This window comes from Denticeps clupeoides, chromosome 8, assembly GCF_900700375.1.
Source record: "Denticeps clupeoides chromosome 8, fDenClu1.1, whole genome shotgun sequence".
Lineage (NCBI taxonomy): Eukaryota > Metazoa > Chordata > Actinopteri > Clupeiformes > Denticipitidae > Denticeps > Denticeps clupeoides.
This window is the reverse complement of record NC_041714.1, coordinates 19562000-19587262: the sequence shown is the minus strand read 5'-3', so window position 1 is coordinate 19587262 and position 25263 is coordinate 19562000. Positions and strand designations below refer to the sequence as shown.

Here is a 25263-nt window from a genome sequence, read left to right as displayed (position 1 = left end):
AAAAAGAAAATGCTTAGACTTTTAGTGGACTAAAACTCGACTAAAATGAGTGTGGACGTGACTTCCACTAATAAAATTATAACTAAAACTACAACTATAGCTGAATTAAATATTTGGTTGCTAATCATTTTAATTGTTGTGTTGCAGCTAACTGCCTGCCCCAGTGCCAGAACGGAGGGATGTGCCTGAGGCCGCAGCACTGTGTCTGTAAGCCAGGCTCGAAAGGCAAGACGTGCGAACAGAAGACCCTGCCCGGCTCCTCCAGCCCAGCCATGCCAGGAAATGGCCACACCAACGGACGGACCGCCGTGCATACGGTGCTCCCCCAGCGGCCCATACCCCAGCAAGCCTTCCCACAGGCCCACGTCCCGGCTCCGCTTCCGGGCAGCAGCATGTCGCAGATGACGCTGACCATGAAACAGTCACCGCAGCTCATCCGCCCACAGCCCTTCCAGCAGCAGTGAGTGTCTCAGCAGCGTGGTTCTGTTCAGCGGCACGGAGCTGGTCTCACCTGTACATTTAACCCAAGCCGAGGTGGGGCATGTGTTCAGGGCACAGCTGCCAGCGATCAGAAGCTGGTGCCTGTTTCATGCCAGGCCAGAGGTCACAGGGTCCTACTGATCGGCCAGATGCTAAATAGCACAGATTCTAACCATTTTAAAGGATCTTAATATATGTCCCATAAATTCTAAGTGCAGCTTGTTTTTTATTTTGCAGGTTTACGAGAACAGTTAAGATGTTTGCACAATGAGGCTGCACTCTCTGAGTTTTATTAGTCTCTTTGACCTGGACCTTTGTCCTCAGTGGTCTGAAACCCTAGTAAAGACAATGACTCCGGGCCTGAGTCACACCTGCTTCTGTCCATCTTAAGTATATTTAACCTCAGCCTCATCTACCCTTGCATTGACAAATTTTGGTCCGATTGGTACCAATGTCCTTCAGGTAGATTGGTTTCTCCTGTGGAAGGGTCCAGACACGCTGCGCAATGTCACGGGATTGAAATGCTTTGGAGATGCGGAACTCAGCTGAGTGTCCAAATGTCAAGAAATTTGCCCGGGCTCATATCCAGGAAACGATTGTACAGGGCGTCCTTCCATCGCTTATCGTTAATGATGGTGCTTTACGTGCCTTATATGCACTCGCCGTAATGTGCCGTTATTGCTTGCAGATCTGTGTCCTCGAAAGCTGCTCTCAATTTCCAGAGGTTTGACCTCTCTGAGGGAGGCTTTTCTCTGTGGCTGGAAAGGAGAGGAAGAACACTTCATCTGTTTTTCTGGAGAAAAATGACCAAAAAAAAGACTCAACAAAGTCAATTAAATTTTATAATACACACGGGTGACAAAAGCCATTGTGTGTGTCAGTAAAAGCTTCAGTCCTCAGTTTCTCCAGTCTGTATAGCCTTATGGGCGCCATTCTTACAAAAGATTTTCATGTCTTTGATGCTATATTTATATGACCTTATATTCATGTATCTCCAAAAAAGAACTGTAAGCCTTCTATTTAAAGCAAGCATACTCAGGTATTATTGTGGGAGTTGATATTCAGTTTGAATGATCTAAGCCATTTATGTATGGAAGCCTTAGTTCCGTAATAGGATGATTCTGCGCGTGACGCACGGGACGTTTTGATGACACAAGTTACTAGTGGTCAGATTTATGAACAAGTGTGACATGTATGTAGTACTTGTCGTTCCTTACTACTGTGTAGTTCAATATAAAGTTATGACAAAAGCTAAACAAGCAGTTTGAAAACTTGCCATGTGATGCACGGGACACAGAAAACTAGTCTCACTTGTTAAAATGAACTTCCACAATAAAATTCGGTGAACTCTACAAGCATTCGGCATTTGAGAGCTTGTATACCCATCTTAAATACTAGGACAAGAAAAGTGCAAATATTACAGAAATTACTGCATTTTGTTTTCATATTGGGCTTCTTCCAGAGCCCAACATGGTCTAATTAAGCAGTGGTTGATTATATGAAGGATTAATAATATGATAATAATATGAAGGGTTTGTGATATGAGAGGTGTAATAGTCTGCCTCTTACCTCCAACCAGAATTGTTCGGTATTGGTGGTAATTAATTATTTTGTATTATTTTACACCAAACTTTCATTTACATTTTTGCATCTTATCCAAAGCGACTTATATGAGTGCTTTAAAATATCCATAATTGAAATCCCTCTTTTGGTTGATTAGGACCTAATTTTTTGATACCATTTGCTTAACACCTCAGAATCCATATTCTTTCTTTCTTTCTTTTAAAATAAGTGTACGTAAGAGCTCTTTTTAGTATTTCCTAAAAAGGAAGTTTTCTATATTGCTTTTGAAAATCTATAGTGAACATCTTGTGGGAGTTCATTCTACCACCTAGTCTCCAAGACAGAGAAGGGTCTAGATCATGGGTGGGGAAACTTTTAAGCTCAGGGGCCACTTTGACTTTTAAAAATTGTCAGACAGGCCGCGTGGCAAATGGGCATGTTGTACTGTTGATTGTTGTACTTTGTCTATCAGCATGTACAAATGGGCCAGAAATGTGCACATGCACACAGCTCTTATAGTTTGTCAAGAATATAGTGTTCATTTTTTTAACATCATGGTCAAAGTTGTCCCACATTTTGCTTCTAGCAGAGGCTAGAGTACATTTCAACGCCGCACTTCCTCAACATTCTTGCATTTTTCTCTCTAGTCAGAACGCATCATTTACGCGCAAGTCAGTGTAAAAACCATAATGCACCACGTGGTGGAACGCCAGGCATTACAGGGCAAGTTCAAAGAGAGCCGTCATAATTATGACTCAATTTCAGCCACTCTGTACCAATCTTCAGCGGGCTAGTTTGTCCAGCCCCTGGTCTAGACGAATGCTTTCCTAGTACCTCGAGAGATAGTGGTGTCAGTGGAGCAGTGCTGGAGCATCGGAGATTGAAGTGCATAGCGAGGAGATATGTAGGACTACTGCTGGGTGAAATGTAACCTGATTTCAATGTGATGTTCTTGGTTCTTGCAGAGGACACACTTCACCTGTTCATAGACTGAAGGAGACCCAAGGCTCTCTCTCCGTACATAACTTTTCTCAGCCAGAACTCCTTGATGTGACTGATGTGACTGGTCAGGGCCCGATGGTGTTGTCCCACCTGCTTCTGTCACTCATGAGTTTACTTAACCTCTAAACCTCAACCTTGTCCATGCCGTGTTAATGTCACATGTCTGCGGGGGAAAATAGTGGTGGAAACACAAATGGCCGCTAGCCCCGCTGCTGCCTTGAAGGTGTCATGCCCTAAAAAAACCAATGCGAGTGAGAAATCGTGGACGAACAAGACAGGCTCGTTTGCTGCGTGTGGTTTGTATAGGAGCCCTGAAGAGGTGCGCAGCATTTAAATCACTGCCGGGTGGACTGATGTCACCATTACGACTTTGAACGCAGGTGGTAACTGTCGGTTACATCATTGCTCGAGTGTTTCTTGACTGCGGCTCTGGCTTTTCGGGTACGGGGAATAACATGACATTTTGCAACTCCAAATTTTTCCTCCCACAGGCCGCAACATAAATAGTGGGCTTGTTATTTTTATTTATTCTGGGGCAAGAGTAAGTAATGGGACGAGCACTGCCCCGCCTCATGCGTCATAGCTGAAACGAGGCAGTGAAATGAGAACGTCAGCGTCAGTCAACAGAGAATCGTACTGACCACATGGGGATGATAGGGATGGGTGGTAGTAGCCTAGTGGGTAACACACTCGCCTGTGAACCAGAAGACCCAGGTTCAAAACTTACTACCATTGTGTCCCTGAGCAAGACACTTAACCCTAAGTTGCTCCAGGGGGACTGTCCCTGTAACTACTGATTGTAAGTCGCTCAGGATAAGGGCGTCTGATAAATTCTGTAAATGTAAATGTAAATGGATGGATGAATATTACATATTACATATTCATACATATTCATCAATCCTAGCCAAAACAGGACCAAACGCTATCACCTGATTTGTAGGGCCCTATGATTCGTAGCCGCAGACTTGTAACTGTCACGTGATTCCATCCACATGACCGCGAGCAACATGGAGATGAGGTAATATGACTCCTATAATTAGAATCAACAATCCTTATTAATCCTGAAGGAAATTGCTTAAAAATTGTCGAGATGGCCATTACCAGCTGCTCAGTCACATGACTCGGTTCTCCTTCATCATAGTAAAAGTAAGACCTGTCCTGCTTTGTCTCCTATCAACTTTGCCCTGTTGCACAGATTAAACCGGAGGAAATTTATTGTGTCCTATCACACCCGGGTTCCTTGTTTCTTCCAACACACTCTCACTTTCTGGTCCCACGTTGATGCAGCGACAGTAACCAAAGGTCCCCTTGATCAAGGTATCGTCCCTACACACTGCTCCCCGGGCGCCTTTCATGGCTGCCCACTGCTCACTAAGGGTGACGCAGGGTTAAATGCAGAGGACACTTAAATGGGGTGTCTCTGATGTTCGTGTGAACATTGTCCTGTTCGATGGTAGAGTAATGGTCAGCATGTTCCAATAAATAGCTGGATGTTACATTACTAACAGTAGACAGGCGTAGTTTTTTTATTCTTTATTTTGGCACTTGGATTAATAGAAATTGCTAAATAGGATCTGGTTATGGCCGTCTACTGTACAGATGGAATTATGTGTGTGTGTAAAACCTGATCCTGCCTGAGAAGGATGGGTGGCCGCTACTGTGAATGCCAACGTGACCAAGATGAGCCCCTCTGAGCCGCCCGAGGGGGAGTTACGTGCCGTCTCCTGTTTTGACTGGACCTAGAAGGGAAAAGGACCACAGGGCTGGAATGAAGTGCATGGAGGTGAATGGGGGGGGTGAACAGTGCTTCAATGTGGCCACTTTAAACCTTACTTTGGGCGCCTTTTTTTAGTGCAGGTGAGGATTTATGTTTGAAAAACATTTCATATGGGGTAGTGGTGGGATCCATCCCTGTAATTCTTGATGTGCTGTTGGTTTGGATCCCAGACCTTTAGTGGCTGCCTGCTGGGGGTTGGCGCCTTCTTGATCTTTTTGGAGTGTTTGCCGGGTGCCACACTGGGCAGCCAGGCCTTATTTTTTGGCTGCCAGAATTAACAGTAGAGCTGCCATGTTTAACATCTGGAATAGTGCAAATAACACCTCGGTTTTTGTTCATGAAAAAGCGACAAATTATGTAAGATCAAATGACACAATGACAGGTTATCCTACACACTGTTCCCTCCATACTCAACAACCTAAAAGAAATGTCTTCAGAAAGGTCTGGTAGTCTTCTGCTGCCATCTGCTTTGCATCTTTGACAGACCCCTTAGCTGTTCATTTATTTGAATATTTACACCAGACAAATGGTGTCTGGTCAAAACTGAAACCTGCAACAAATATTGAATATTTCTTTATCTGATTCCATTTGGAAGACTCCATCATTTCCACATTTCTTTTTCTGCATGTATGTACGTGCGATGGGGAAGGGGAAGGGGTCATAGAGTAATGAAGTTCCCAAAATTCGATGCCTAAGAGGAGCATTTTCTGAAGGAGTGTCTTAAAACACCTATTTTTACAATAAAACGTTGTAAAAAGGTGCCGTTTATGCTGTTCAGTAAAACACCAGCGTGATCCATCGAAGAACTCGCACTAAACACTAAAATTATTTAGCTGTGTAGTGCTGTGGGCTTCTGATTTGTCTATGACAAGTATTATGTTTTCATAAAGAGGAATTTCAAACGTAACCCGTTTGCACAGGCCCACGCTAACTCCCATAAAGCGTTTGTTTGCAGATCATGTTACTAAGTAGGGCGACCAGGCGCGCACGCGAGTGGAATTTTTGGTAAGCTCTGTAGATTGCTCCAACAAACCACTGCTGCAAAGAGGTGTACAGTGATTACTACCATTTTTGTTCACTATTTTCTAACTGTCTGAAAAGATGCAATAAATACCTTGTTAAGTTTAAACCCTTTATTTAATGTGTTTTGTGACTTAGAGTACAGGCCAAAAGTTTGGACACACCTTCTCATTCAATGTGTTTTCTTTATTTTCATGACCTTTTACATGACCTTCAGTGAGACTGTACCAATGTAAATGGTCATGAAAATAAAGAAAACACATCGAATGAGAAGGTGTGTCCAAACTGTTGGCCTGTACTGAATATATGTTAATACAGTTGTGAAATCACGTCACGTAAAGTGATCGAGATAATCGTGAAACCAGGATTATTTCTCTGACTATAATCGAGCCACCAAAATTTGGAATCGCTGCAACCTCAGTTGTGGCGTCATTGTTATCACAGTCAGCGTAATGATACTGAACTCTCTGCTAGGATGGATCCTGACTAGACGGGGTTCCCACCAGCCTACTCCACCGTATAGTCTCAGACCCCGGGGCCCGAGTTTTGGTTCACCGAGTTCAGGGTGTGTGTTGGGGGTGGGGGTGGGGGGGGGGGGGGGGGGGGGGGGGGGGGGGGCAAGTGTGTCAGTTCCCGCGGGCTATGGGGCTGTGGGGTGTTTCGCCGCATGACAGGGATGGGTGCTGAGGCTGAGACTGAACAGGTTCGGCGATCTGTGTAGACGAACGTCTGATGTTTCAGACGTAACAGGGCTCTTGTATCTCTTCGATTTTTTTTCCTGTCCCGATTTAATTACGTTACGGTTGCCAGCTCGCGGTGTCGTGCCAGGTGCTTTGTTGAGACTGGAATAAGATCTCGTGTTTATAACTCCTCCCGTCCTCCCTGCCACCCGTTCCTGCTCCCTCTCCCCCTGTCTGCTGCCCTCATTTCAGTTCTCCCCCCCCCCCGTCGCTGGCAGCTGCGGGGCCGAGCGCCGGTAGCCGCAGCGCCGCCATTGTTTATTTTTAGAGGTAACCATGTTATACGTTCTCGCCGCGGTCCGAATCCTCAACGGCTGCGGCTCACTGCTGAGCAAGGTTTTACGTGCGGCCTCGACCGACCGCATTTTTTAAACCCAAAGTTCTCCCTCCCTGTCCTATCAGCAGAGGCATCGTTACTAATGCCAGCGTGAGCCAGGAAGCCTCTACTCCGTGTGCTTGACCTTTATTCACGTGAATCCAGCCATTCGCTTTTTTTTTGTAATGAGAAGGAGAGTCCAGACCAGGCAACAGCATTCAGAAGTCAGTAGAAGGGATTATGATGGCGAGATGAGAGAAATCCACGGCCGTGGGACTCTGAATGTGAGATTAGCGGGATTCCAACCCAACCACACACTCCAGTGACTCCACAGAATTCAGTGTCTGAGAACTTACCTCGCATTTAACCCCTACCCCTCAACACACACACAAATACAGCAGATACACAACGATCTTTCAATGATAATGAGGCCAATAAAAGTTTGTCATGTATCACTAATCACAGGGAGAATTTTCAGATTAATAACAGCATTTTTCAGATAAACTGTTGTGAAGGTTTATAAGGAAGCGGCACTAGATGAAGTAATGTATCCATGAGTGTTATAATGCAGTGGTTGAGACTACCACTTACATTTACGTCTATGGCATTTATCAAATGGTCGTAACCAGAGCGACTTACAATCAGTAGTTACAGGGACAGTCCCCCCCCCTGGAGACACTCACGGACACAATGGTAGTAGGTGGGGTTTGAACCTGGGACTTTGTGGTCTTCTGGGTCATAGGCAAGTGTGTCACACACTAGACTACTACCACTCTACTTTGAAAATATTTTGCTTGCTAAGTCCTAATATGAACATTTTTTATTATTGAATGTCATCCACTAATAGTGATGACATCGCGTAAGGATGTGGAATCGTAACCAAAGGGTTGCAGTTTTAAATCATGAGCAGTCAAGGTGCCAGGTCACCTTGATCAAGGTACCATCCGCACACACTGCAGTCAAACACACACCAAGTGAGGACAATATTTTTACAGTGAGGATATTAACAATAATATCATTTTAACACGCGAAAACTGTGAATTTGTAAACTGTAATACTGAATTAGAGGGAGCCTATGTATCACAGTTTGAGAACCAAAGTGCTAATGGTTTTTCAGGTGAGCAAAATAAAAACAATATTTCTATCAATTCAATAATGGCGGAAACATCCATACCTTGTAACTTTTCACATCTCTGCTTAAAATCTCCATTGATGATCCTGCTGTTTAAGTATCAGCACTCCGTGATGGCTTCTCACCCAGTCACGGTGTGGTTGAAACTAGCTGTCAGATTAAAGCATGTGTGAGACTGAAGATAGGATGATATAAGTAAAGATGATCCTTGGTGTTAGATCATGGTCAGTTATAATTATGGCAGTCTGTTATCACAGCGTTCCCACACTTTGCTCTTGTAGTTGGTGCACCATGGATCTGGCTGTTTGCTCTATAGTCTCTATATAGTTCCTCTACGTGATCCGCCACCCCCTCTCTCGCGTGGGGACAGGTGTTCAGACAAACAGAGAGAGCGAAAATGGAGATTCAGACTAACCGTGACCTCTCACACGTGCCCCTGAGGGAGGGGTGGAGAGATACCGGCGGCCCATTTTAGAAATTTACCATGAGTTTGGCTGCGTTGAGAATGTACACATGCTGTGCATGCGGTCTGAAGTCACACGCGGGCAGCCCACACCCCACAACTGACACACATGCACGGATAACGCCGCGCCGACACACACGCAAACGCCTTGTAGTGCGGGCCACAGACAAAAATGAACGGCTATTTCAATCAGGCTATTTTCAAGGCTATCGCATTCCGTTTATTTTTAAGACGCGCTGGGCACCCCCCCCCCTTGTACAATCTTTGACTGCTTTTCTTTCCTTTTTTCTAATAGATGCACATCTGAAATGTTTCCACTACCTCAGTGTTAGCTGAAACACCTTGCGTGTATTATTGTTATTTTACCACGGTATACCCTGTGACGTATACTGTGGAACAATACAGATTAGGCAAAAATTGTGACTTTTGCTTAATCGCTTAGCCGGATGGTAGTGGCCTAGTGGGTAACACACTCGCCTATGAACCAGAAGACCCGGGTTCAAATCCCACTTACTACCATCGTATCCCTGAGCAAGAGACTTAACCCCACTTAACTACTGATTGTAAGTCACTCTGAATAAGGGCGTCTGATAAATGTTGTAAATGTAAATGTAAGCCAGTCAACAGACCGAAATATGAATGACAGCCATAAGGATGGATATCGAGCTGATCCAGGTTGAACCGTGGATTAACGTGTAGACGAAGCTCTAAACGAAACACTCACAACCGGGCAGATTGTGAAGATATCGCCTCCTGCTCACGCCCTGCTCTCTAGCGCCTGTGCGAAATTAACTCACATTGGGGAGTTAACAAGTTGAATGTCAGTTTGCCTAAAGGGATATACACCCAGCACAGACCCCCGTGGTGAAATTCGCGGGGTGTCCACGTCGTGTGGTGTCGGTGAAAGCTCCCCCGAAGTGGCTGCGGGCAGCACGGACGCGCCGTGGCCGGTTAAAGGTCGGCTGTAGGAGGGGCCGGCATGGTGCCCGGTGAGGATAATGGAGTGAACTTTACTTCCTGCTGCTGGGGGGAGAAAGAGGCAGCCCTGGAGATCTCGCGTTTCACAGAGCGTGATGGTGGGGAGCCTGTTAATATCCTGCCGGTAATTACTGTCAGTCAGGAGGATTCTGGGTAGGCCTTTTTCTGCCCACATCATTACCACTCTGTATCTCCTGAAGCTGTGGAGGGTGGAGCAAACTTCTAAATTTCAGAATTCATTATCAAAATGCATGCTGGCTGTGGGGCGGAATATTTGCTGAAATGTCAATGTAACGTAAATTCAAATTTTATTTGTCACGTACAGTCAAACACGGTATGATATGCGGTGAAATGCTTGTGCGACTGCTGTTGACATCAATATTGCAAATATTCAATTGAAACAAATATGCAAATATTGAAAATATTACCAAATATTACCAATTTATGTTTTTAAACATAAAATACGTGTAACAAGTAGGGTGAAGGTGTGCAAATGTGCAAAAGTGAAGGTGTGCAAATGTCGTATCATGTAGTGTTGATGTGGTTGAAGCTCGTATGTCCTGCAGGAAGAAGCTCCTCCTCGTTCTCTGTGTTGGACTTCAGGGAGCAGCAGCGCTTGCCTGATCGCAGCAGAGAGAAGAGGCCATTGTTGGGGTGGCTGAGGTCCTTCACCATCTTCCTTGCCCTGTTACAGCACCGCTTGGTTGGATTGAAGGTCAGGGAGCTTGGTACAGATGATGCGTTCAGCTGATGGAACCACCCTCTGTAGGTCTCGCCTGTCCTGCATGGTGCTGTTCCCGAACCAGGTTGAGATGTTTCCCGTCAGGATGCTCTCTATGGTGCAGGAGTAGACGTTCCTGAGCACCTTGGAGGGCAGGCTGAAGTCTCTCGGGCGTCTGAGGTGGTAGAGACGCTGCCGGGCCTTTTTCACCACGGTGTTGATGTGACAGGACCATGGCAGGTCCTGCGTGATGTAAACACTGAGGTATCGGAAGCTGTCCACTCTCTCCATTGGGCTCCTGTTGATGACAGGGGTCTGGTAGGTCTTCTCCTGCTTGGTACTGAAGTCCACCATCAACTCCTTCGTCTTGCTGACGTTCAGGTGGAGATTGTTCCCCCGGTACCAATTCTCCAGATTTCCAACCTCCTCCAGGTAGGCCGTCTCGTCGTGTCAGAGATCAGGCGAGGTTGTAACGAGGTTGTAACAAGGTTGGAACTACATCATACCTGCGCATGTATAATGCTAAATCTTCCAGAATGAGGAAGAATGGTGCATACGTATATTTTAAACTCATGCCATGAAAAGATTGAAAGTCTTCTGGGTGAAGCTTGGGACGGGTGTGTAGGTAGATCCTCTTTTCCAAGATACAGAGAACTAGCAAGAAGTCTTTTCTTGATTCTATCTCTTTATTACTGTAAATCAAGACAAATTATTTGTCATTAATGGACATGCGATATGTTATTTTTAGCTACAGGATAAAATGGTCCTCTGTGTGTGTGTGTATGTGTGTGTGTGTGTGTGTGTGCGTGTGTGTGTGTGCATGTGTGTGTGCGTGTGTGTGTGTGTGTGTGGTGTGCGTGTGTGTGTGCGTGTGTGTGTGCGTGTGTGTGTGTGTGTGTACTCACTCTGCAGTGGACCGGTATGAACAGTTTTTGCTAAAAGGATTTGGTGGGCACTGGCTCGCTAAGAGAGGTTCTGAGGAAGTGGAAGCAAAAAGGAATAAAACATTAAATGAAAGACTGAATAATGAAAATGTCCACATAAAAAAAATGAAAGAACATGAATGTATAATAATGTATTTGGCCTGGTGTATCATACAGTAAGGTGCACTTGTCTTTATCTCAGAGATGTTCTTGCTGGAAGAAAAATGGATCGTCGTTGCGGAGGAAAGCATTCCAACAAATTACAGTTCGCCCACCGAGAGCAATCTTCAGATCTTTTACAGCATAATCTCCCAGCTATCTATTAGCGCGGGTTCCATCACTGGAGATAAGCGGCTTAGCACTAATAAAGACATTCCAACTTGATCAGAATTCGGAGCACTGAATGTGTACTCCTTTAAAAGAGATGCAAAGTTCTGTGAGGCTAGATTCACCCAGCAATCCCAATGTATGAATTTCATTTATTTAAAAAATAGACACTGACCTGAAAACTCCTGCTTCTTTGCCACAGCATATATTGAAATATAAACTCCCTATAAACATTATCCTTTAATGAGGTGTGCCGGAATTCTGTATGCGTTTAGCCATTCGTGTACATGATGATGACTGTTTAAATGTGGAGATGCATTAATTATGATTTCCATATGCATCATATTTCAGTACCACGTAACTAAATGACCATTTTTGGACCCAGTATTATGATAAAAAAAAGAAACTTTGACCTGAGTAAATCTCAAATTTCAGTCATTGTTTGTTTTTTCTATGGTGTTTAATTCAAATATGGACGTTTCATTATATAATTTTTTGGTGTAAATTTTGGGCAGGGTCTCAGTAGTCCTCAGTTCCTCGAGATACCGAAATCCATTTACACTTTTTCTTGGTGTGTCGTTATTTCCATTATTTCTGACCTGCCCCTGTCAATATGTCACATGGACAAAGGAGGCCAAGTTATGTTGCCATATAGCAAATCTGTTTAAATTGCACTTAGCACATACAAAGCTCAATATCTGTTCTCGACTATCAGTTTTTCCCCAAAACACTGAATTCAAAACCTCCCAATTTGGAAACGCTGAACGCTAGATTCCACCTCAACAGTTTACCTCCAGTACCTGTCTTCATAAAAAAAAAAACAACCGGTGCATTTATTGTAGAATTCTGATTGATAGCAATTCTATTAATCCCACACTCTTGAAAAATCCAACTTGTCTTAAATAATGCTTTGAAAATAAACGTTTCAAACCAGTAGACAAATTGAGTGAAAAATGTAAATGTTAAATTAAAACGCAGGATCTAGTTTTTGAATATACTATCTTGCCATTTCCCCCTCTTTATAATAATAAACTGCAACATTGTCAATAGGTCCGGACGGGGCTACTACCCCAAACTGTTCAGAAATCTTTGTATGCGACATGACACGCAAACAAATAATTTCAGCCACCCTCAATGCGCCCCCTTGCCCTTTCATTTATGTGGCATAAATGTGGGCCTTGTTGTCACTGTATGCTGTTCCCCTGTATCCTGGCAGTGGGCCCAGCCACACACAGCGCATCTCCCAAATACACCTGCTGCCAGGGTAAAAGCTCCAATTTATATTTTCTCTTGGAGGACACCAGGACTTGTGAAAGATTTGAAAAGTTAGTTTTTTTTAATCTCCTACGCAAGTGAATTTCGATGCTCTGTTTCTATCGACTGTTTGGGACAAACGTTGATTGGAGCTTCTGATTGTTCTAAAGTAGAATAAGGCTTAAAACCTCCCTGGAAAAAGCTTTGCAGGGCATTCCAGAGGGGCAGTGGTGGCCTAGCGGTTAAGGAAGCAGCCCCATAATCAGAAGGTTGCCGGTTTGAATCTCGATCCGCCAAGGTGCCACTGAGGTGCCACTGAGCAAAGCACCGTCCCCACACACAGCGCCTGTCATGGCTGCCCACTGCTCACTCAGGGTGATGGGTTAAATGCAGAGGACAAATTTCACTGTGTGCACCGTGTGCTGTGCTGCTGTGTATCACATGTGACAATCACTTCACTTCACCACCTGCATGAATCTGGTCACTTTTATAATGCAAATCTTGAAGGTCATTGAGAGATGCTACTGTACAGTCAGAAATCATTTTTCTTTTCATTTAGCTCCCAGTTAAGATACAGTAAAGTAATAAGATCTGTGTGGCTTATTCTGCTTCTTCATATCCGCTTACTGTAGCCCCTTGGGTAATAAGTGCTTATCACAGAGAAAATTCACTGTGCTAACGTCGGCCTTCTTAAAACACAGAGACGTGTCCAGGCAATGCTTTGCCATGAGAAGAGGTGATGACTTCAAATTTTATGCAAGAAAGACTCGCTGCAGTCTATTTATCTATTCTTGCCATAACTATCAAAAACAAAAACATTTTGCAATGAATTATCCATGACTAAATGTGATTAATTCTTAAGACTAAAGCTGGCTTTAATGCATATTTTAAACTATTACAGATGTGAGTGCGGAAAAGAGGCTCAGATGGGGAGTGACAGGGAGGCAATCTGGTCATTTTTTAAATAAAACACCCCACAGTTTATATTTAAATAAACATAAAATTCAGACGTTTTATACAATTTATCAGGTTACATATTAATTGCAGCGATTGCCATTAATTTTGACAGCACGTATAATTTAGCAGTATTTGATGATGCATTATCATTGACAAGCTTGAATCAGTGTAATACCCAGTACGAACATGAAATTCTAGCACTATGGCCTGTAACTACATCTAAACATGTAAAGGGACAGAAACAAAAACAAAAGGGACAGAAAAAAGTGACGGTCCTGGGGTCATCACAAACGTGGCAACCTTTCCGTGTGTGTTTGAGTGGGCCAACTCCATTTTCAGATGCTATGATGGACCCGGTTCATGTAGTCCCATTGCTTATGGAGTTAGCTGCAGATGTATAGATTCTTCTCAGTGCTTTTATCTGCTGAAGCATGGCTCCACATGAAGGCTTCAGAAATAGACTCGCGTACAGTCCGTCTGCGTCTGTAAAACTGGAGACGTCCAGGCGAGCAGAGTGCGCGAGACGCGGTAATGTTTTTACACATGTTGTCTTCATTGATCATTTTTACGAGCGAGACGTAAAACCTCGGAGCAGCAGGAACATACAGGTGCAGAACTCTTTAGGTCTCGCCGTCCTGAAATCCATCCTGGCTGCAGGAAGATGTCAGCGCAGAGACTCTGTTGGGGCGGGTTTGTTTGTCCGTGCTGTGAGAAGGCTCAGCAGGAAAGGCTTCATCATTTTTGTTGCCACGGTAGCCGCACAGCCCTTTTTTTTTTTTTTTTTTTTTTAGGCTGGAGACGACATTGTCTTGCTGTTAGTGTCGAAAAGCGCTTGCTGGCCAACTGTGATATCTGTAAATCGGCCCATCCTGCCAGCTGACCTCAACAACCTCCCATCTCTCAACGCTTTTTACAGTCCTCACTTCTTCTGTCAGTGTGTGTGTGTGTGTGTGTGTGTGTGTGTGAACTTAGTGAGGACAAATTAAAATAAGAATGAGGTCCTGCTGGTCCTCACAAGACACAATACTTATTATTTACAGAAAAGGTTATTTTATTTAGTTCAGGTATAGATTTAGGTTTAATATAATACATTTGTTATGCAGTTACTAGCATCAGTGCTTGCAATGAAATTAATATCAGTGTGTGTGTGTGTGTGTGTGTGTGTGAAGTCTACACATCTAAGCAAACCACCAGAAATGGCCTGAAATGCTTAGATGCCTCCTCTGGGGAAAAAAGTCATTTCTCACCGAGAAATCCATTTCTCATCGCCTCTCTTCAGCTTGTTCGCTGAGCGGAGATCACAGGAACGGTCGTATCTTCTACTCAACAACACTCCCTTTGTTGTAAGGAGGACAATCCTCACTTGCTGTTTTTACAGTTGCTTTTCCACTTGCGGATCCAGTACCCGCCAACCGAGCGAGTTGTGCTCTTGTAAGTGGTGAGTCTGAAGCGGACGGCGAGGAGAGGGTGGGTGGAACGTATGTACGTTTTCTCTATAACTACCTGCCGCGCTGGGCTGCTACGGAATTCTTGGTCCTTAAGGTGTTGCGTCTAAATTTTTTTTAATAAAGTGAAGTGATTGTCACATGTGATGCACAGCACACGATGCACACAGTGCAATATGTCCTCTGCATTTAACCCATCACCCAGAGTGAGCAGTGGGCAGCCATGACAGGCGCCCGAGGAGCAGTGTGTGGGGATGGTGGTTTGCTCAGTGGCACCTCAGCGGATCGGGATTCGAACCGGCAACCTTCTGATTACGGGGGCCGCTTCCTTAACCGCTAGGCCACCATGGCTTCACTTTCATAGGGGGCAGTGGTGGCCTAGTGCGCAAGGAAACGGAAGAGTTGTGGCTTTACATCCCGAAGCGCCAAGGTCCCAGTGTGGTCCCTTTGATTGGGGTACCGTCCCCAAAATGTTATTTTATTGTTCTGCAGCTTCTGTTTCAAGGGCCCTTCAAAAAGAGCCCCACCGTGTGTTTTTCTGTTTGTATGTACTGCAGGAACATGTCTTAAGTGCAGGAGTTATGTCTAAGGGTGTGTGTTTTTATGTCTTTTTTTTTATTTGGGTTTGTGTGTGCATATCTGTGCATGTGCATTTGTCTATGTGTAACGTTGCATCCTTGCATGGACATTTGCGTTTCTCTGTGTCTGTGTGTAAGTGCATTTGCACGTGTATTCACATTTGCCTGTATGAGTGCATGCGTGTTTGTATGTGTCTGTGTGCATGTACTGCAGGAGCATGTTTATCTGAGATTGCAGGAGTTATGTCTATGAGTGTGCATTTATATGTTTGTTTTTTTATTTTATTTGGGCTTGTATGAGCATGCCTGTAAATTTGCGTGCGTGCATGCATTTGTCCGGGTGTAACGTTGCATCCTTGAATAGACAAGTTTCCTTTCTCTGTGTGTAAGTTTGTGAACAGCAATCTGTGTGTATGTGTAAGTGCATAAGCACGTGTATTCACGCTTGCCCATATGCGTGCGTGTGTGAGAGAGACTTCTGGACCGAGCGATTCCTACAGGTTTGCGTAGCAGTTATCTCAGCCCAGCCAGCTGTAATTAGCATCAACGGTACAGCTGGAATCAGCATAGATTCATTCAGACAGAGGCACACCATTGTGTGTGTGTGTGTGTGTGTGCTTATGTCCATATGCTTGCCTACTGCTAATTGAAAATGTGTGCGTGTATACATATTCTATCTGTGGCACTGTTTGTGTTGATAGCCAGGGGCGAAGTAATTAACTGGTGTTAATTAACGAGTAAAAAGCCTTGGCCGCTGCCCACATTCGCGCGTTTCAATGCTCTTTGATTTGCCTTTAGTCCAAAAAAAATGAAATAAGGTAATTTGCAATAAATATCCATGTCAGAAGTATTCGCAGCACAGCCACGGATCGCTTTTCTGCTCTCTCGGTCTGACGAAGGCCTTCAGGGACCTATCACGAAACCGCACTGACAGCCTCTGTCTTGTCGAAAAAAGAGCAGCAGCTTTGCTCCGGTTTGATTTGACCTGAATGTGTGTCGGTTATGTCGGCCAGCAACGCGATGGCGCTGCGCGGTGCGAGGGAGAAGAGGGGGGGGGTTGAGTGGGCTTTCGCTTGTTTTCGTAGGCTGTGCACCAAATGGCCGCGGCCTTCTCGGGCTCACACCGCGAAGTCACGTCTCATTTGCACGGTTTGAAGCCTTCTACGATGCAGCCCCCTCCTACTTCCTTTCTCCCTCACTTTCATCTTGTCTTCCTCTGTGACGGGCCCAGTTGTCTGTTTCGCCTCTGGCCCACTGCTGGGATCAGAATGTGTCTGGGATTCTTTGCTAGTCTGGCAGCTGCTGCTCTTCCCGGTGTCATTTTTGGGGAAAGAAACTAGATCCCAGTCGGTTTCTGCAGCGATAGGAAGAGAAACATGGCCTCTGACCAGCTCTTGTGTTGCTTTTCCTCTTCCCTCCTTCAGGGTGCTCCAGCCCGTCTCTATGACTGTGCAGCAGGCCCAGAGCCAGAAGTTTGTGCTGAAGCCCAAATTCTACCCCACCCAGATGCACCGTGTGGGTCCCCAGCCTGACAGACCCATCCCTCTCTCTGTGGGTCACAGCCCTCTCCATGGTCAGTATCTCCAGTGTCCCTCAGCTGAACTGTTCTCACTTTTAATCCACGTTTTACATTTGCAGCATTTACCAGACGCCCTTATCCAGAGCGACTTACAATCAGTAGTTACAGGGACTGTCCCACCCTGGAGACACTCAGGGTTAAGTGTCTTGCTCAGGGACACAATGGTAGTAAGTGGGATTTGAACCCGGGGTTCATAGGCAAGTGTGTTACCCATTAGGCCACTACCACATTCATTAGTCCGTATCAATTTCTGCACTGGATAATAATGTCACATTATGAGGGATAAGCACTGCATACTGTCAGGTGTAGGACTATGGGCTGTGATCCATTTCTGTTTCTGACAGATTTGAATGACAGTGTCTATTGTCACAGCTGCTATTACCTGTGTCAACTGACCATACACATCAACATCACATAACATATTCATCAGTGTGACATAGCAAACATTACACAAATAGCATGGAAGTGGCCCTCCTTTGCCTTGCCATGAGGGTCAGTGTTCTCCTTGAAAATTTCTTTGGACACAGTGCAGTTTATCATGTTCTGATGGTGACATTTGCCACTCCCACGTAAGCCACTTGCTTACTTCCTTGTCTGTCACGGTTCCCACGCTACCGCCACAAAACCTCCATTTCTGGTACTTACCGACCACAAGATGGGCCCCGATGGGCCCTCTTCTTCATCCACTTCAGTTTCACCTTGTCTTAGCGCCCTGGTACCCAGAAGGGTCTGGTACACCGAGGCGGATGACCGCTACCACACACTCTCTTGCCCCCTGAGCCCGTCCTCCCTGAACTTGTGATCCTAGATCGGTTGCAGTGGTCCCTCCTGCAGACGAACACGTACGTCTCACGCTCCCACAGCCTCACGCTCCCACGTACTGCAGTGGGCTCACAACTGTGCACTGTCCAGTCTCCCCGCACCTACCAGGACTCTGGAGCTCAACCGGCAGACCTATTGGTGACCTGGCTTCCCTGGTGACATTGCAGTTTATGTCACCGCCTGCCCCACCTTCACAGGCGGATAACCAGCGTGTCCCTTGTGTCCCCACGTGTCCCTTGACTTTGGCACAGGCCTCCTCCGTGAGGCACTCACCCTCTGCTCCAGGTGCCCCGGACACCCCTTCCGCCATGACATGTGGACGGTGCTCCCACCTATACAGTGTTCTACCTCCTGGATGTGTGTCGGAGGGGTCAGGGTTTGAGTTATTCAGTAAGTCCTTGATCTAGGAGTTCCACAACACTCACCTGGACAGCCCTTGCAGGTAGCGGTTCCCTGTCATGGTTCCTGTGCCACTGCTGCCCACGGGGAGGGCAACCATGAAGTAGACGAGGGCGGGGTCGGCGTCTTGTTCAGAAGGCCATGTTGTCTGATGCTTGCTCGTAATTCAACACTGCTAGGCCTTCTACTTACGTTTTGCCTTTCCCTTGGATCCCCCTTTATCTGATGGACCTTGCTGTGAACGACCCAAATCTAAGCACCCCCCACACCGCGCTCCACAGCTCAGGTAGAGACTATTTATTTACCCCCACCGTGGGCTATCGCCCCAATCGCTATGTCCCCCCCCCCCCCCGCCGTGTCCCCCAGTGCACCCGCGATGTCTGCATGTACCCAATGTTCATTAGAAGCAGGTCAGGTAGTGGGACTGGTAATAATCTTATAAGATCATTAGTATATTGGTATAACTGGCATATCAAGTCAAGCATTGGGATCGGAGAAGTTCCATTTGACCATCAGACGTGTCCATCAGCTCTCCGCTATTTTCTCGGGTCGTTCAAAAGGCCGTACGCCTCAGTAGCGAGTTGACAGTTATGGAGGTGGCACCCATTTCCCTGAAAGCATGCTTTTCACACCCATAAAGCTGATTATGTAGTCGGGAAGTGATGAGTTCGTAAGGTGCAGGCTGGGAAAAAAAAAAAACAAGTCTTCATGTCTACCACTCACCCTCATTAACCAAACACTTTTAAAGTGCGCTAAAAGATTCCAGTTTTCACTTACTTTTATGTATAATTTTCATAAAAGTGTCACCAGCTGGGCATTAAGATTCTTGAGTTCCCCCAGGCGTGGTGCACTGGCAACAGAGTATGTCCGGATTCACGCGCTGGGAACGTTCCCGAGGCGGGCTGACAGCTCGAACTCTGTCCCACCCCTCCGAATGGGCAGCGCGGCACTCGGCCCGTGCCAGCGGACCGTGCCGGGCCAATTACAGGAGCTGTTTGTTATTTTTAAGGTTGGAGAAGGATGGCAAAGACGGTAAATCACTGCCAAACAGGAATGCTGGCTTCATTAGCCAGGCCGACCGGCCATTATTATTCTGGGCGTTGCCCATATCCCACACTTATCCCACACGGGCCAGGGCAGTTCGCTCCTTTGCTTTTATTCCCCTGGTTTTTATACCTACATTATCACAGCAGATATAAATATTCCAAAAGGCACCAATTTCAGATTAGGCCATTTATCTTTCAATTAGTCAACTGGCACATCATATTATCATATTTTGAAATAAATTCTTGTACATGCAAGACCGCCAGTTTAGTATTTTAAACCACATTGTCCCAGTCAGTTGTTTCATGATACACTGTCATTCATTTTTCATACATTTCAGTCAAAAATGTAATGAAGTACAACAGAAAGGTGCTGCCAGGGAGCGAGAGCAGGTGTTTGTTTTTGTTTTTGTCACGTCCATGCGGGCATGACGCGGCGGGTGAACGGAGAGGAGGACGAAGAGTGACGAGGAATGACGAGGAATGAAGGACGCTTTCACCTGACATCACGGAACAGGGGTTTAATGGTGAATCACAGGACAGGGGAGACATCCGAGACGAAGACACTGGTGAACACGGAACATAACTTCAAAGACCTGACAGCGGACAGAAACGAACAGGGCAGCTTTATACAATTAACACAGGTGAAAACGATTAGGGAACATTACACAGGACAACAATGAAACTCCGGTCCAGATCCTGATCCGGACCGGAGTAACCCCCATTTCGGACCGGATCCTGACAGTTTTCAGGGGTTTATTAACCCCATATGGAGTGTGTGGCTTTAACCAACACATGGCTGTCTTACAAATAAAGAAACGTACCTACATACACGCGGGAAAAAACGTGCACACACACACACACACACACACACACACATCTGCTGCAATGCTAAGAGGGAAAGAGAGAATGCAGGGCTGGAAGTTGGGCAGCAAATTGCAGTCCTGGTGGTAATGGCATAAAGACTTAAACATTGCCTAGTGCCTGCTGCTGTCTGAAATGAATGATTAGCCCCATTTTTACAGGGCAATTTCAGATAAAGGTCTGCTGCTGGGCGGGAGACTGAGATGACAGAGGCAGACGATAAACTGTGTCATCTGCACAACGCAAAAGGTGGGAAAGGTTCCCGCACGGCCCAGAGTGGAGCAATTGTATTGCAGCGTGGACGGGGAATTTCAATTGGAGGGCCCGAGAAAATAGGTGCACAAACATGTTGGTGGGGCATCATGCTTCAACGGTCTGGGTCCACTTTCACCTTTCACATTCATCATGGTGACAGTGTCTCCCACTAACAGGACACTAGGAGGATAAGTGGTTGCTTGGTGAGTATGAAATTTGTATAAATCATATAATTTTGGAGAAGCGTCTTCTGCTGCATCCACAGGCTTAGACGGGCTTTTGAGACGAGGGTCCAGATATTAGTAAGAAGGTGAGGTAGAACTTGGCGGTGAGAAACATGACAGTTTTCATGTTCCAAATTGTGATATTCAGGCCACAACTCAATCGCACAACTCAATCGCATTTCTTGTCATGTGAGCTGTAAATGAGAAAAAAAAGAGTTTCTCCGAATTGACTAACAACGTTCTCCGCCACATTTAAAGCAGAAGGTCTGTATGCTTTGTGCAACACTGTGTATTTGTAAGGTGCCCGTTTAGAACGTGCATAGTCACAAATCAACCAACATGCAACCAAGGCTCAAGAAAGTGAAGGGGTGGCCTAGTGGTTGAGGAAGTGGCCCCGTAATCAGAAGGTTGCCGGTTCGAGTCCCAATCTGAGGTGCCCCGCCCCTGTCCCCCGGCTCCGCCCCACGTCTCCCCGGCTCCCGTACGGGTCTGCCCCTTCCACTCCTCTGGCCAACGTCCAGCATCTCCTCCGTCGTTGATGGATGTCTCTGTTTTGTCTGCGCCGGGTCTCCCCCGGTCCCTCTCCATATGCTGCGCGGAACCGGATCACAGCGGGGCTGGAACAGAGGCTGATGGGCCGCGTGGTGTGCAGAGGGGAATGTTTTTTTATCTGCTCTCGGCTCTGTCAGGGTAGTTAATGGAGGCTGCTGCAGCGTTGCGCAGATCCACCTGTAAATCTCTACGATGGGGACAAGTGGTGGAGCGGCGGGAAAAAATGGAGGCTTCTGCATCAACAAGAAACATTCTTACAGCGGGGTGTAGGTTGAAAAGGATAGAGATGGACACCCTGCCACTATGTGTCGTGTGTAAGGCCAGGTAGCCTCAGGATTAACATAAATAGGCTCAACAAAGATTATTAAAATTTATAAGTTAAGTTTTTATTGAGTTATTTATGAAAATCCATCCTTTCACTATGTTTAGCGTAGATCATAGTGCCCCTAATTTGTGTTGAAGTATTTCTATCTGTCTGTTTGTACCGATTGTCTGCTTTAGTTCCTGACAACTGAAAGGTTTGTATAGAAACATTTACAGACGCCCTTATCCAGAGCGACTTACAATCAGTAGTGACAGGGACAGTCCCCCTGGAGCAACTTAAGGTTAAGTGTCTAGCTCAGGGACACAATGGTAGTGGGATTTGAACCCGGGTCTTCTGGTTCATAGGCGAGTGTGTTACCCGCTAGGCTACTACCCACCCCATACACTGGAACACTGAACAGTTTCTAGTTCCATACAATAACAGTTTATAACAAGTTCATAGGCTGCAGTAAGATTTACTGATAAAGTTGAATAGTGCAATTACTCCATTGGTGACAACAGGGCCCTCGTCAACAGTGTTGTTGCAGAGGAGGTGAGTTTACTTTTTAAATCCGGGCGAGACGTCTTCACCATGGTAAAACCTTTGTTCTCAAACAACATTGGTGCAATTTTCACACCCTGCAGCTGTCAGTGTCTGTCTGGACTTGCCCGTTCCTTTCTCTGATCTGTTGTATAGCTCCACAAATACCTGAGCAAGGAGAGTCTGTCGCCCAAAATATGCCGTTCCTTTCTATATGACGATATTAGCACCCTGGAAAGGATGAAGGGGATCACTGTAGCTGTGTGAATCAAGGCTGAAGTACAAGGTCTTCGATTCCCAATATTTCCTTTTGCTGGGGAAGCAGAAGAGGGCAGCGGTGGCCTAGCGGTTAAGGAAGCGGCCCCGTAATGAGAAGGTTGCCGGTTCGAATCTGAGGTGCCACCGAGCAAAGCACCGTCCCCACACACTGCTCCCCGGGCGCCTGTCATGGGCGCCACTGCTCACTCAGGGTGATGGGTTAAATGCAGAGGACAAATTTCGCTGTGTGCACCGTGTGCTGTGCTGCTGTGTATCACAAGTGGCAATCACTTCACTTTATTATTATTATGGGACCAAATCACTTCACTTTCACTTAAATGTGTGTGTCACTGAAGAAAGAGGCTTTGGTCTCTCTCCTGTCTGTAACAGTAGCTATCTGCATTATAAAAATGTCCCTTTACAGCCATGTCACCAGGGTGGTAGAAAAGGTTTTAATTCAATCTGCAGGAGCTTTTATTAAATAGAATATATTCGAATAGAATGTCTTTTATTGTCACTGTACAGTTAAAAACTATTCTTTCAGTGCAGACATGTATCTGGGAAATAGATGAAGAAAAATACAAAATATACAAAATACAATTAATGACAGCGCTATACACATATGGGAAGAATAAATAACTGGTTATGGTTTTATATACGGTGTGTGTGGGTTGCACAATATTGCACATTGTTTTCAAAAGTATTCACAGTAATAATGAACATGTTGGACAGTGAGAATAACAGTGAGAACAATGCTAAATAAATATTAATAATACACGGCTGGAGGATAGAAGAAAATCCAGGCTTTCGGCGGTTAGACTGTGCAGTTGCTGCGTGTGTGCGATTGAGTGTATTAAGTGTCAGTATTGGTATGGGATGCGATCGAAAGGGAAATATGTCCATAAAGGTCACTCTCAGTCACAATTCCTAGATCAGTGGTGACCTTCGAACCTAAACCATGTCAGATTAGACTTTCCACATGAGGCCTTGTCAAATGTAATCGTGAGTGTTATGCCAGCACAGCTATTCTGTCGCGGAGGTGTGATAAGCGCTTGGCTAATTACAGCGAGCACGACTGCATGCGCGACGCTGTCATTCGCTCGCTCTTTCCGACGGTGAAGAGCGTGAAAAGCACATCTGTGCAATGTTACTAAAGCGCAGGGGGAGCATCCTGGAGCGCCGCTGCCGCCACTCTCTGCACAGCCGGTGGCCAAGAAGCTGTGAGCATCGATGGTGGACGAGTGAGAGAGAGAGAAAGAGGGAGGGGGGGGGGAGGGGGGACCCAGAAGAAAGTGTAGAAGAGGATCTCTCAGCAGCGGCCGCCCCTGCGTCATTGTCGGGGGGAGCAGACTGGGATGTGGTAGACCCAGGACAGATGTTTGTGGACAGTGGCTGTGTGTGTGTGTGTGTGTGTGCGCCTCCAAAACGCACAGAGAAAGACGCGTTTTGGGAGGTTTGTGTGTCGTTGTTCTTGATTTTTTTCAGCCGGTCCAAAAGGGGGCGGGGCGACCAGGGCGCTTTGTCTGGCTGCTCAATAAAGCGTGGCATTGTGATCTGAACGTACCCACCTCTCAGGAACTTGACTTCTGGATGAAATTGGAGTGTGTCCCAGAGTTTTGTTTGCTGAGTCTCTCTCTCTCTCTCTCTCTCTCCCTCACTCTGCATTTTTTCTCTTTCCCTCCTCATGTTTCAGAGACGCCACCAGATTTAGGAGCAGAGGGAGAGGGAGTGAAAAAGAGCGAGGGAGAGGGTAAAAAAGAGGCAGGGCGCACGTGGAGAGGGGGAAATAAGATAAAGGAGAGACCGCAGACGCTTCTCTTATTGTTTTATCAACTTTTTTTTTCGTTTGCTTCTTCATCCAAACTTTGGAAAAGCCGAGGCTGAGGCTGTTTGTTTCATTCCAACTATGGATTCGCCCAACCTGACCAGACCTTTCTCCTATTCTGTCCTCTCTGTCCTCCTGCTGGTTCTCTGCTGGCCAGTGGGGAACCACACCGGCCGGATCAAGGTGGTCTTCACCCCCACCATCTGCAAGGTGACCTGCACGGGCGGCAGGTGCCATAACAACTGCGAGAAGGGCAACACCACCACCATCATCAGCGAGAACGGCCACGCCACCGACACCCTCACGGCCCCCAACTTCAGAGTGGGTGAGTAGCGCTTCCCAGAATGCCCCACCTCTCTCTCTTCCCCTGCCTGTCTGTCTGCGCCGCAGGGCATCGTGGGGAGGAAGGCCTTGTTCCTTCGCCGAGAAAGTTACGGTTTGACGGTTCGTAAAGCATTTGGAGGGGCAGTCTTTATTCAGACGATTTAAAACTGGAGACTGCGCTGCTTCTGTTCGTTTGGAATTGCCGTGCTAAAGGGCGGAGAAGTCGAGCCGGAGCTCTCCGTCTGCAGGATGGGACACGGTGTGTCTTAACCTGCCTCAGTCCTTATAAGGAGAGCCCTGCTCCATCTGTTGGACTCGGGAAGTTAAGCCCAAATGTGCCTCAGCTCAGAAACGGGCGTCTTTTGATGGCGATCATGAGACCTTGCGGCGCAGAGCATGACAGACTGACAGGGCATCACCCAGTCTTTCCAGTAATCCGGTCCGGGGTTTCCATGGTGCCCCGCCTCTCCTGTGATGTTGCATGGGAGAGAGAGAAGAAAAAAAAAAAAAAAAATTATATATATATATATACACACACACACACACACACACACACAAACAAATAAACAAATAAATAAATACACCTGACGTATGTGGA

The 25263-nt window shown here is 46.1% G+C and overlaps 1 protein-coding gene across 8 annotated transcripts in view; it reads left to right on the top strand.

Moving 5' to 3' along the window:
- The window catches only part of ltbp1 (latent transforming growth factor beta binding protein 1), an 88604-nt gene that overhangs the window by 10913 nt on the left and 52428 nt on the right, over positions 1-25263 (top strand). For all 8 annotated transcript variants that reach the window (XM_028988640.1, XM_028988637.1, XM_028988642.1 and 5 more), the window contains exons 3-5: positions 148-460; positions 17101-17249; positions 24499-24666. In XM_028988640.1, coding sequence (XP_028844473.1) covers positions 148-460; positions 17101-17249; positions 24499-24666 — 630 coding nt within the window. The remainder of the gene's footprint in view (positions 1-147; positions 461-17100; positions 17250-24498; positions 24667-25263) is intronic.